This window comes from Sinocyclocheilus rhinocerous, unplaced genomic scaffold (genome assembly GCF_001515625.1).
Source record: "Sinocyclocheilus rhinocerous isolate Xijiao unplaced genomic scaffold, SAMN03320098_v1.1 scaffold556, whole genome shotgun sequence".
NCBI lineage: Eukaryota > Metazoa > Chordata > Actinopteri > Cypriniformes > Cyprinidae > Sinocyclocheilus > Sinocyclocheilus rhinocerous.
In genome coordinates this window covers 859403-872589 of record NW_015631074.1, presented here as the reverse complement: position 1 = coordinate 872589, position 13187 = coordinate 859403, and the positions used below count along the sequence as shown (strand labels likewise).

Sequence of the window (13187 nt, the reverse complement as noted above, 5' to 3'; positions counted from 1 at the left end):
ATGCTTCACTTTGTCAGACAGGTTCTATTTAAGTGATTTCTTGATTCAACAGGTCTGGCAGTAATCAGGCCTGGGTGTGGCTAGTGAAATTTAACTCAGCTTTCTAAAATAATGTGGTTAATCACAGTTCTTTCATGATTTAACAGGAGGGGGCAATTACTTTTTCACGTATGGCCAGGTAGGTTTGGACAGCTTTTTTTCCTTAATAAATGAAATCATCATTTAAAAACTGCATTTTGTATTTACTTGCATTATCTTTGTGTAATATTAAAATTATTTTAAAATATATTTTAAAAAGTACATTTTTTCTGTGATGGCAACATTACTCCAGTTTCAGTGTCATATGACCTTTTATAAATCATTCTAATATGCTGATTTGCTGCTCAAGAAATGTTTTTATCAATGTTGAAAACGGTTATGCTGCTTATTTTTTTCCCCAAGATTTTTTGATAAATAGACCAACAGTTCAATAGATCATTATTTCTTTAAAATAGAAGTCTTTACTGTTACTTTTGATAAATTTTTGTGTCCTTGCTGAATTTTTTTATTTTATTTTTTTTAAATTAAAGTCCCTTTAAAACAATCTTACTGACTACAAACGTTCAAATGCTAATTTATTTAATGTATTAGACCAGAGAGTAAAACGAAAAGAGTATAAATTGCCTACTCAGACATACATTCATTAACAGTCCGCCAGTATCATGAAAGTACCTTTGCTTAATATTCAGTCTCTCTATTGAGGTGTTCAACAACTGTAGCTCAGCAACATGAATGTTGATCAAAAATGCAGAGCTGAATGGTGCAAGTGTTGATTAGCTGTAAAAAATATCTCGCTTCCGCTACACTTCCGGCATGAACAGCCAGCCCTTGTGCCCTTACATGCTCACACCTCCACGGCCCTAGTGAGAAGGGCATTGGACAAAAGCCACGGCTGGCCTGATCCCTCCCCGCCTGCACACCATCGTGACCGCTGACTTTCTATCCAGCCCTTAATTAGCGCGGCTATTAGTTGCATCCTTGTTGTCGGGGAGAGCTGGAGAGAACGGAATAGGCGGCGTGAAAAGGTGTGGAGACAGAGGTCCTCCAATTAGGGCTTTTCTTAAGGTGGCGGTCGACTCCCTCCACTCACCCGTCCCAGAGGAACCCCTCGGCTTTATCAGAGCTCTCAGGCTCATCACATATATGCGCATGTTCTGCTGTTTGTGCACCAGAGTGGATGCGGCGGCCACAAAGAGCCTTTACGCGATCAATGAGTAAATCAATCCGCTGCGCCGTTCAGTCATTGTTACCGTCTTACAGAGAACAAAAGAGCACCGGGTGAAGGGGGTCTCGGCGCCAGGCCAGCACGCTCTTTTCTTTAACGGACTTCTGCTGGTGTTCATTAAAACAGGAGAGATCCTACAGTATAATGAGACCTGAAGCGTCCTAGGAACCGTGTTAGTGTCTAAAAATATGAGAGCGCTTGTGGAAGTGCTTTAGTTTGGCATTTTATAATTTAATAAAAACATTTTTAGGATACATTAAATGATCATCGGAATAAAAAAAGTAAAAGGAGAATTTTTTTAAACAATCCTTTCTAGAAGTTTTAGGACCTAAAATAAACACAGACAAGGTGATCAGGACCCCAATGCAATAGAATACTTTACATTATAAATAAATAAATAAATGGATATGAAATATTGATTTAGGTTAAATGTCTTTCATTATGTGAGAAGAAAGAGAAAGTTGCACGAGAGAAATGAAACCAGCTCGGTTATGAGGGAAATCAATTGCCTGGAAAAACAAAAACTGTTTAGTGTTAGATTGCAATTTAAAGTGCAGAATGCAGTCAACCAATCAGAATGTAATGTATATATTTATTTTGAATAATTTTACTTACTGAACACAAATATGAACAAAATAATTTAAACAAGATTAAATTATTATTATTTATAATAATAGCAATTATAAATCATTATAAATGTAATAATACTCAATATTTAATAATGTTTTCTATTATTATTTTATCATTTATAACAATACACTTATTTATTATTATTATTATTATTATTATTATTATACTAATCTTATTTTTAAGTTGCATTTTTTTATTCTAATTATTTTTGTTTTGTAAATACATTGCGTTGGAGTTATAAATTCCCATCTATCCATTCCCATCTGTCTGTCTTTCTGTCTGTCTGTCTGTCTGTCTATCTATCTATCTATCTATCTATCTATCTATCATCATCATGTTTATGTAATTAATGTTGTGTGTGTGTATATATATGTATGTATTTGATTACACTTTATTTTAAGGTGTCCTTGTTACAATGTAATTATATATTTAAATACTGAGTAATAATAATTAACTACATGTACTTACTATGTGATTAGGATTTGGCTTAGGGTCACTTGCATGTAATTATGCATAATTTGATGTTATTATAATAGTAAGTACATGTAAAGTGTAACAAGGACACGTTAAAATAAAGTATATTTTATTGTTGTTGTTGTTGTTATTGTTAGTATTCTTATTAATATTATACTATATGTTTTTATTTTGATTCTTTTTGTTTTATAAGTTCAGTGCACTTTAGGGCTGCACGATAAATTGCATGTGATATTTAACGCGCATCTTGTCAGAAAAGCCGGTTCTTTAATCAGCGGTAAATCTCCATCACGTGCGTGCTTTCACATTGAGCAGCATTAACTACACAGAGCCGTTGTTCACTGACGAGCTGCGCAAAACCACGTTCATATTCGCGCGATTTTTTGCGCAGCTCGTCAGTGAACAACGGCTCTGTGTAGTTAATGCTGCTCAATGTGAAAGCCCGCACGTGATGGAGATTTACGGCTGATTACAGAACCGGCTTTCTGACAAGATGCGCATTAAATATCGCATGCGATTTATCGTGCAGCCCTAGTGCACTTTCACGAACGCTATAACAACACTTGCTGCACTCACAGAAACGTTGAGCTGTATTTTCTGAGTCTGGCTCACTGTGCCGAATCCATGCGGCGTACAGTATAAGGGGCTGGTGTTCAGGTCGAGCCTGAGGGCCTGTGAAAGCCAGACTGGGTGTCAGTAGCAGGGCCTGGGGCAGAGTGGAGCTGATCTCTATCTCCTGCTTATTCCCTGCGACTGAAGCTATGGGTGTGTGTGTGTGTGTTGCGGCTGCCTCCTCTGAGTGGCACACAGCCTCTGGGGAATGACTCCACACACACACACACGCTCTCTGGATGAAGCCGGCAGATGGATCCCCTATAGCCGTGGCCAGTTCAGCAGCGCTGCATATTAAAGAGTCCAAAAAGCTCTGTTCAAGTTGTGTATAATTCATACACACTTCCTGCTCCGGCTTATGAGCTTCCACCTTCATTTACATACCGCCCTAAGCATTGACCACTGTAAACATGATTACGTTACAGCTGCGGAACTCTTCAAGTCGTGAAATCAAAATGAATCTGATTTACTTTCTTAAAGAAATATTCCATGTTCAAAACAAGTTAAGCTCATTCGACTGCATTTGTGGTCAAAATGTAAAATTTCGACTCATGCCTCGTTTTCTTAAAAAGTAAATAAATAAATAAAAATCAAGGTTACGGTGCGGAACTTGCAATAATTGTGAATGGGGATCAGTTTGGGGGGATTTAACAGCAGAAATGTGAAGATATTAATCTTATAAATCCCTTACATAAATTTTTGTTAAAACTTGTGTATCATTTGAGCTGCAAAGTCGAAAAAAATATCATTTAGGGTTTTAGTTGTTACAATGTCATTAACAACGAAACAAAATTTAGTTGTTGCGTGAAGTAAAAATTGGATTTAACTTTACACAAAAGGTTAGTTGTTACTTTTGTCACACTAGCATCATGTTAACACTCACATTTAATGGCTGTACTATTGAAACAATGAGTATTTTAATGTTCACAGATTCCATTCACTTCCACTGTGTCTCATTGTAACCCATATTAATTTTTTTTAAGAGTAGTGAAATGTCAATTATGAAATAATAATGTTATAATCAACATTATGCCACAAGTGCTGTCGATTTAACTGTACTATTCTTATAATACGCGTTCTTGCACATATTGTACAATATTTCAAAGAAAACGTTTTGGTATTCTTTCATCAAAATAATGAAAACATTTTTCACTTTGAGTATCCGTTTTCAATCAAAAATGAGCCACAGAAGTAAAATGGGTTTACTTGAAATTCTCTTAATGCGTTTATATCTACATCCAAGTCTTTTCGTAATGAAATTACATTTAGATATGGCTTATTCTTTCTAAACTCATCTCACGCAGGTTCATGGCTGTTTGTACGGATGTGTGAATGTGAGAACGTGTGAGATAGAGCTCCCAGTGAGAGCTTTGTGAAACCGCGTAGGTCTGGAGGACTGCCAGCGTCGAGATGGATTCGTTGGGTGTCAAAAAACATTGACGTACAAATGGAGAGAAAGCGCTTTTGGCCGGTGGACGTTTCGCTGCAAACAGAGAGAAGCCGCACATCTGTATGAGACGACAATGAGACGGAGATGCAAAGCTCACAGGAGGGGAGAAAACCCTCTCGGCTGTAACCAAAGTGCCACCTACTGGATGCTCGCGAACGACGCACACATCCAGACTCTTTCTTGCGCTCTCCTGCTCTCTGATATACGGAAAGTTGCTTTTAGCCGGAGCCAGTTGGAGGGAAGTTGCCTGAGAAGGGGTCCTGGGCTTTGTTTAAAGGGGAACTGCTTGATTAGCTCAGCAGATGCTGGCTTAAATTTTGGCTTGGAGGCGCAGGGGTTTTGTTTGCATTTTCCAGGCATATCTTCCCTTTCCATACCCTGCCAAGCACATGAGATCAGTGCCTGGTCTAAAATAGCATATGAAATATATAATGTAAGCCTGGCTATTAAATCAACGAGACGATTGGCTGCAACATAAAGCCCTGTTGCCGCTTCTTACAACTTGGCCACGCTATAAGCAAAATGGGATTTTCTCTTAAAACGGCCTGCCCTGACAAGAGAAATTAAGTTTAAACGGTTTTAAAGTCTCCATTGAAGAGCGTGATGTCTGCTCGCCGCTTCGAGTGAAGACAGCCCATTTTCCGTGTGGATTTGAACAGGCAGTTTAAGGAGCAGATGCTGACCTGTGGTGGCTCAATATGTCTGTGCTGATTTAGAGTACACGTAAAAGAAGCAAATAGGCACATGTCTGCTTGTTTTCCAAATCGGCAGTTTTGGCCTGTCTCGGAACAGTGGCTCGAACGGCTTTTATTATTTTATTTCATATCCTGATTCTTTTCCAGGCCTTTGACTTTGTTTCACGACTTACTTTGGAAAGAATGAAGTGACGGTAATGTTTAGAGCCGAATTTGTCTTAATGTTACTTCCTGGCATTCTCTGCTGTGTCATCCTAGAGCATAATTAACGATTTGTAAAGACAAGCATTGCTATTACCATTACGATTGTAGAAACAATCTGCTGGTTTTCTGATTTAAAATTGTACGTATGTATGTGTGTGTGTATTTATTTTTTTATTTTTCAGACTGCATCATTTGGCCAAAAAAACTGACTGATGTCAGTATGGTTTTAATAATAATAATAATTGTTATTATTATTATTATTATTACTCAATATAAAAAAAATAAAGAACATTTAAAAAAAATGTAATACACTATACATCGTAATGGAAAAAAATGAGTAACTAAGATAATAATAATTATTATTTTTATTTTATTTTACAGTACTACTGTAAAATTACAATATTATGTAAAAATAATAATACAATATTAATACTCTTCATTTTTTAAATGTTTTTAACTATTATTTTGCTTTTAGTCTTACATTAATCATGCAGCCTTACTAACCCATAACCTTAAATATAAACTTCTTTTGACTTACAAAACACCCTAGTATCTGCATAGCAACATGATTAAAAAAAACTATCCAAACACTTTAGCAACCACAAATCAATGTACTAGCAACCACTATAGCAATGTGGCGACAAACCAGTTAGCTGACAAATCGATTCTTCTTCTTTCTTTTTTCTTTTCTTTCTCTCAACTGAATGTGTTGAGAGAACTAAAGAATGAAGTGACGGTGAAGTTTAGGCCTGACTTTGTCTTACTGCTATTTCCCAGCATCCTCTGCTGTGTTGTTTTGAAGTGTAATTAGCCATTTGCTACGACTAGCATTACTATTACTACTCTTTCACACTCACAACACTAAGTATGAGCTTCCTTTGATTTGGTTCAGTAAGAAACTACCCAAAACACTAGCCACTGCATAGCAACATGCTAAAAACACATTAGCAACCACTAATCAGTGACTTAACCACTCTAGCATTGTAGCTGCAGGTTCTGTACAAGCTAACTACTCATATTTACTTAAGGTTTTTTAAGGTTAAGATTATTCTACAAATGCTCTCAAAGCTCTCAGCTTAGCTGAATAAAAATGAATCCCATGAATCATCATTTTAAAATAATTAGCATTTAGCTAACTAGCCGTTTCTTCTGGTTTTTAGTGCATATACCTGACTGTATGTGAGTCTGCTTTTTTGTTTCGGTAGATGTTTGAGATTCAGGCCTGGTGTTGCCATCCTGCAGAGGGCTTGCGCTCACCTTGTTTTAATAAACACCTCCGTTCGTAGAAAGCACCAGAGAGGGGCCGCTCTCTGAACAACACGGCCTGCTCCGCAACTCAAGGGGCTACAAACAGTGTTGCAGGGCAAACACACACACACACACTGCCGACACCAAATGAATGTGACACAGTTCCGCAGGTGCATCCAGCCCCTTCACTTAAGCCAAAGTGGCTTGCCGGCCAGATTTATGGCCCTGACACAGGAATCCATTAAAGCCTTTTGGAGGATTCAAGGCCTGAACCCCCCGTAATCGCTTTCATTATAGCTGCCGGCTACTAGCGAGTGGGGCAATCAGCGCCCAACATGTGTTCCTGTTTATTCCAATGGCAAAGTGTTCAGTACACGCATCTTTTAGCTATTTTTATGGACAGGGCAGCCGTTAACCCATTCATCAGGCAGCAATACCCAAAATGGCAAGAAGCTTCTTGGCCGAGCCATTACGGCGAGACTTGACCAGATGCACCCCGTCCGGTTGGCAACGTAGCGTGACGTTTTTCTCGCACCTCGGGCTCTTTAAAAGGGCTTTGGTTTAGTAGCACGCTTTGATAATGTGGCAAACGGCAGTTTATGGGCTACTTTAGTGAGTGGCGGCATGTTTGCGTGTGCGTGTTCGCGTCGTGGATGGCTAGTTAATGGCAAGCCCTAAAGCCTTGGGCCGCAGCTTGAAGCTATGCCCTATAATGCTTCAATTCTTTAATTTGCCAATTAAACGTGTTACACAGGTGCGTTATAAAAGCCGAGGGATTAGCAGAACGAGCACCTACGTCGAGGACAGGAATTAATGTTGTCACTCTGTAATGGGGACATGAAATGCAAAGTTTCTTTCAGGAAATGTGTTGCTTTAGTAGATTAAGTGGGATTTTAATGTGTCGGTCTTCTGTTTTAGCATCAAAATCCAAAGTCGTCTCCACACATGAGCCTGTGTTTTCCGGACAGTTATAACAACGACAACAATGACGACACAGCCAGCAGGTAAGGGTTTGAATTCGATTACAGTATGTTTTCCAAACCTTGTCAATGCAACACTGCCCTCTGGTGCTTTTTTTTTCTCCCACATGGTTTTTGAGTTAACAACTCAAACAACTCAACTGTGTGTGTGTGTGTGTGCAGAATATCCTCTGAGGACAGCGGGGAAGTGGCGTCATACAATGAAGACAGTGATGACTCTGATTTAGAGTTTCAGTCTGAAGTTAGTCAAACGGGGCAGATGAACCTGCTGGAGGAGATTTTGGACTCTCTCAATACATCCCACATTGAACAAGGGCGACTGTCCGCCGCCAAGAGCCTGGACTTTTTCAGATCAATCGAAGACCTAAACTACAATCCCACGGTGAGGGATGCATTTTATTTAAGTATTTTTAATGTTTATTTATTTATTTATTGATAATTGGTATTTCTTTCTTTCTTTCTTTCTTTCTTTCTTTATTTAAATAAATTAAATTATTTTTATTTAATATAATTTATTTTTTATATTAATTTTGAAAATATTTATTTGACTTTTTATTACATTTTATTATATTTTTATAGGGCTGCCCTCGACTAAGGATTTTTCTGGTCGACCAGTAGTCGTTCATTTTAAGCATTAGTCGACTAATCGCACGTTTATTAATAAACAATTTAATTCATTATAATGAGCCTTTAATTGCCTATATAGCCTAATAAGCGCTCAAGCACACGCATTTTTGATACTTTATTTGAACTAATTATTATTGCCTCATTGCTATTATATATGTATTTTAAGTAATTTTAAAGGCTATTGTTCACTTACATCTATTTTTATTCAAACAAAAAAATTTATTATAATTGTAGGGCCCTATAAAATCCGTTTTATTTCCAAATTCAGTTTTGTTCCATTTTCATTTTTCTATACTCTGTTTTAATGGTCAAATTAAATGTTATTAATCAAAAAGCCTGTCTAATTAATTGAGTTTTACGGTTTTATTTTTACCAAATTCTGTTTTCCATATTTTATGGATTGCATTTTAATGGTTCCATTAAATTTGGATATGTTGTCATTCTTACACTATAATACTGAACTTTGATTTCAGTGATTTGGATTATGAGATGGACGCTTGCTTCTTGTACTTTATGTTGCACTTTACTTTTGCTTTGAAAAAAGGATTTCATAGAAATTTGGATTTCATTTGGTTTAATAAAATATGCATGTTTCATACGGATTACATAATCTGACAATATTTGTTTTCCATTTGAATTGGGTCATTTGAAAGTAGTCATTTCACTCTCTATAGATATATTTTTAATGTCTGTAAGGCAAAGATATACACGGAGTTTCTGAGTTTCACGCTCAAGTTCACAGACAAAGACGGCAGAAAGCGCATCCTGTTTGCTTTCATTATTTTACAAAAGCGTGTTTTGTTGTTATTGTGAGTGCACACAAATAAACGTAGAGTCTTTACAGATTTGAAAGATTACTCTTATCTGTATGAGCAAAAATGAGGGAGTATTTTAAGAGCAAGTGAGCGCACCGGCGCGTCCACGCTACTGTTCAGCTTCCTCACTTCGCACAGACACAATAGCGCACATTTCTCTAGGTTAACATTAGATTGAGCGGCCATGTAAAGTTGCTAATACTTACACATTTCAAATGATAAGCCATGTTTGAGGTCGATGAATGATAGGCGAGCGTTTGGATGTCCTGCCCGATGTACCATATTACCACAAAGAGCAGCCATTAACGATCTGTCCGTCACGGACTGCGTGACTTCGCCTCTGGATTTTTTTTATTAGTTTTTTCTGCGACAAATAAAATTTTGGTCGACCAAGCCTATTCTGGTTGACTAACGATTAGTCTATTATTAGGGGGCAGCCCTAATTTTTTTATAAGTATTATATTTTTATAAATCTTATATAAAATGTTTTTCTTTGGTATTTTATTATATTTTTATAAATCTTATATTTATAAGATTTTACTATTAGACTTTTAGATAGATTACCTTTTTTGTATTTATTTGTATTTTTAATTCATTAATTATTTAGTTAATTTAATTTTTATAAAACAAAAATAATATTTTAAAATTGTATCAAAATTTGGGAAATTTATAAATTTTAATATAAGTTATTTTTTTATTTTTTTTCAGCATGAAATAACAATTTTTACCATTGAATTATTCCAAAATTTTACTATTGGATTCAGAAGTTACTTTTAGAAGTATATAGGGTACTGATTTTATGTTGACAACGGCATAGCCTTGTGATCTTGTCATTTGTACTGTTTCCAGAAAAATCGCAAGTCCCCACTGGGAAGTAGCCCCGCTCAGGTCGGTTGTGAAGTAGAAAACGGAGAACAAGGCGGATGGAATATGGGTCAAGATGACAGCGCCGTCCATGGTAAGCATCTCCCACCTTCGCCTCGACGCCAAGCTAGCTCCCGTTCCCTTCCTGTCCGTCCTCCCCTTCCCAATGACCTCACCAATGAAGAGAACCCGAGGAACTCTCTCCCTGAGACACCCAAAATTCAACTCTCGGTACCTTGCGACACGGACAAACCCAGCAGTTCGCAGCTGAGCCCAGACAACCGACAACCAGCAGGCCGCAGCCTCTCCCGACAGAAGGTCTTTTCAAGAAAAACCCAGAGGCCGTCCCAGGAACATGCCCAGCAGAAGGCAGCAAGCGGACAACCTTCGGTCCTAGTTCCGTGGGAGAGGGAAAAACAGCCCCAGGAGACAAATATGGAAGAAAGAGGGAATGAGACTCAGGAGAAAGGCTTGCTGGAGGAGATCGAGTCCATGTGTCGCATGAGCATGGCCCTCAAAAGCAACCAGGAGCTCACACACATCCGAAACAACACCAGCCTGGACAAATCTTGAGAAAACGGCACAACACTCCCGTCTAACCTTTCTCTTTTCGTATTCACGCTGTCCTCTGATGTCACACCAGCACTCGTTGCATGAAGTGTTTGCAAAGGTGTTTTGTAGTTAATGTGAATGTTCGGTCCTCTTATTTCTTACATTCGGTCCGAAACAACAAACGGTATCATTCAGAACTGGTGGTTGGAAAGGACAAATATTAGGTTTAAAGGGATTTATGTCAGCATTTAACATCCAGTTTTATTTATTTCAGCAGATGATTGCACTTGCGTAGTTTCAAATCACTGTTTCGATAAATCACTGTGGATGAGGGATGGATTTCCCCCTGTATATTTTACTAAATCGTACGAAAGTATTTAAATAGCGAGCAAATCTCAGCTTAATATAATGCCTTAAACAGATTTAATTTGCTTTTACACAGTATTTCCTGACTGTGCCACTGTAGCTGGCTAGCTTGCTAACTACTATCACTATCTTTTGCATGCGACACGTCTTATAAAGAGATATTTATCTAGGCCAGGTGGACGTCTCACAATGGTCATGTGATCAGTTTTACATTGCATTCTCTGCGTATTGTCTCTATTGTTTTTGATACTGTGTATTTAGAAAACATGTACGGTTTGGTTTATCATTGTCCATGTCTTTAAGTGTGCTCTGTATTTTTAATAACATCTTGATATGTGTCTTTGGTAATGACTGAAAATTCCGAATAGCTATAATTTTGACTTGAAATTATTTAACCTATTTTCTATCTAATTTACGTATTTGTTATTAAAGTAGAGATAATTTTATTTAATGTTGTTTAGCATTATTTTAAATCTGGTCACAGTTATGTTGCAGCATAGAAACTACCAAGTTTTTTTTTTGTTTTTTTGTTTTTAACCGAACTGTGTACATCTTTAGGAAACCTCTATGAAAACAGTCATTATACAGTTTCGCTTGGTTACATTCAATTTGATCCAGTTACTGTTCACCAGCTGTTTAAATTTAAACACTACTTGAAACTAGATAGTCACCACATATATTAAGGAAGTGCTACCCAAAATCTTTTTCTTCTTGTTACTGATGTGCATTTTTGTTGTAAAGTTCTATGGTATTTTTTTGGTATTATTTTACAGATGCATGAGCGCACTTCTTTATATCAACAAAGAAATATGATGTCAACTTTTATGGTACCATTCACATGTTCTTACTTTGTAGTATTGTGACGTTCTTAATTTTTCGTCTGTTTTGCTGTTGAATTCTTTTGTAAATTGAGTAACGAGCTGCTGTAGCTGAATCACTGCACTCTCCAAACTGCTTCTGAATGTTCAACATAATGCAACATATTTTGTTACACAAAAAGTCTGTACAGCTGATTTTATTCAGCTGTATGAAAGACACAAATGCTCCATTTTCTTGAATGTTTGCTGGTAGGTGCATATGGGATCTCCATGCGATCAGTTTAGTTTGTGGTGGTTGAAGTGCTTTCAGTGAATGAAGCTGGATGAACTCCGCCGCATGCTCTCAGTGCAGTTAAATCATTTTCAAGTGCAAATTAGGTAAATTAGGTCAGTCTGATGTGTTATTACAGGAACTACTGGTACCACTGTATGCACTGTGAACTGAAATAAATTATATGTCTATACAACTCACCTGGGTTGATTCATTTGACCACTAAGCATGTGTGGCTGGATTTATGTCATTTATTAAAATCACTAAACCGGAGCTTAAAGGGGTCATATGATGTTGCTAAAAAGAACATTATTTTGTGTATTTGGTGTAATGAAATGTGTTTGTGGTTTAAGGTTCAAAAAACACATTATTTTCCACATACTGTACATTGTTGTTTCTCCTCTATTGGGGACATAATTACTGATTATAATGCCTTATACTGTCTTTTTACGCGTTGCCTTGCATTGCGCTGCGTAAACATAAAACCATGTCTGCCTTTGTGATCAGAGAAATGACAAACAACAAGTGCTATTCTACACTGCCCAAAACTCGCGTTTGAATCATCAGTGACAAATTCTTTAAATGAAAACGTACTTACGTGAGTCAGAACTGCCGGCATTTTAGTCTAACGTTACTCTCCCAGGATCAGTAACGTTAAACAGTCCTCCATAAAATGTGCCGGCGATCCACAGCACTAAGTTGATGTATTTCCTCAGCGACCAGCACGGATCAGCTCTAGGCATGATGAAGCGGATATCGTCCTCTTTTGGAAGACCAAACAAAGTAGTTTCGCTTTCACAACGAAACACAGCGTCACACACGGCGGCCTAGAGTGAGCGGCGGTGGGCTTGAGAACGGCGCGGCCGGCGGATTCGACGAAGGAGCGTGTGACGACCCCGGGCTGGACTCCGCTTTGTCCACGGTGAAAGCCGATCCGGCGATTCACAGCACTAAGTTGATGTATTCCCTCAGCGACAAGCACGGATCAGCTCTAGGCATGATGAAGCGGATATCGTCCTCTTTTGGAAGACCAAACAAAGTAGTTTCGCCTTCACAACGAAGCACACACCGTCTTCACGACATGGCGGCAGCGGCAACAATACTACAGTTAGAATAAAAGTTACGCCTTCTTTCTTTGCTTGAACATTTGGGCGGTGTTATGCAAATCTTCCCACATAGTGATGTAGATATGTGGGGGTGTGTTAGAACGAGCCGTTTTAGGTAGGCGTGGTTGACTCTTGACTTTTATAAATAATATCTCTTTGGATTTGAGACTTTAGTCTTTGCAACTTTACAGATCTTCTTTATGCACCAAGA

General features: G+C 37.8%; 1 protein-coding gene across 1 annotated transcript in view; it reads left to right on the top strand.

Annotated features, from left to right (window-relative positions):
* Positions 1-10960, top strand: part of LOC107741568 (DENN domain-containing protein 1B-like) — a 69579-nt gene extending 58619 nt beyond the window's left edge. Inside the window, exons 19-21 of the mRNA XM_016554321.1 lie at positions 7496-7581; positions 7720-7939; positions 9849-10960. Of these exons, the coding sequence (XP_016409807.1) occupies positions 7496-7581; positions 7720-7939; positions 9849-10436 (894 nt within the window). The 3' untranslated portion in view covers positions 10437-10960. The remainder of the gene's footprint in view (positions 1-7495; positions 7582-7719; positions 7940-9848) is intronic.
* Positions 10961-13187: the final 2227 nt, after the last annotated feature.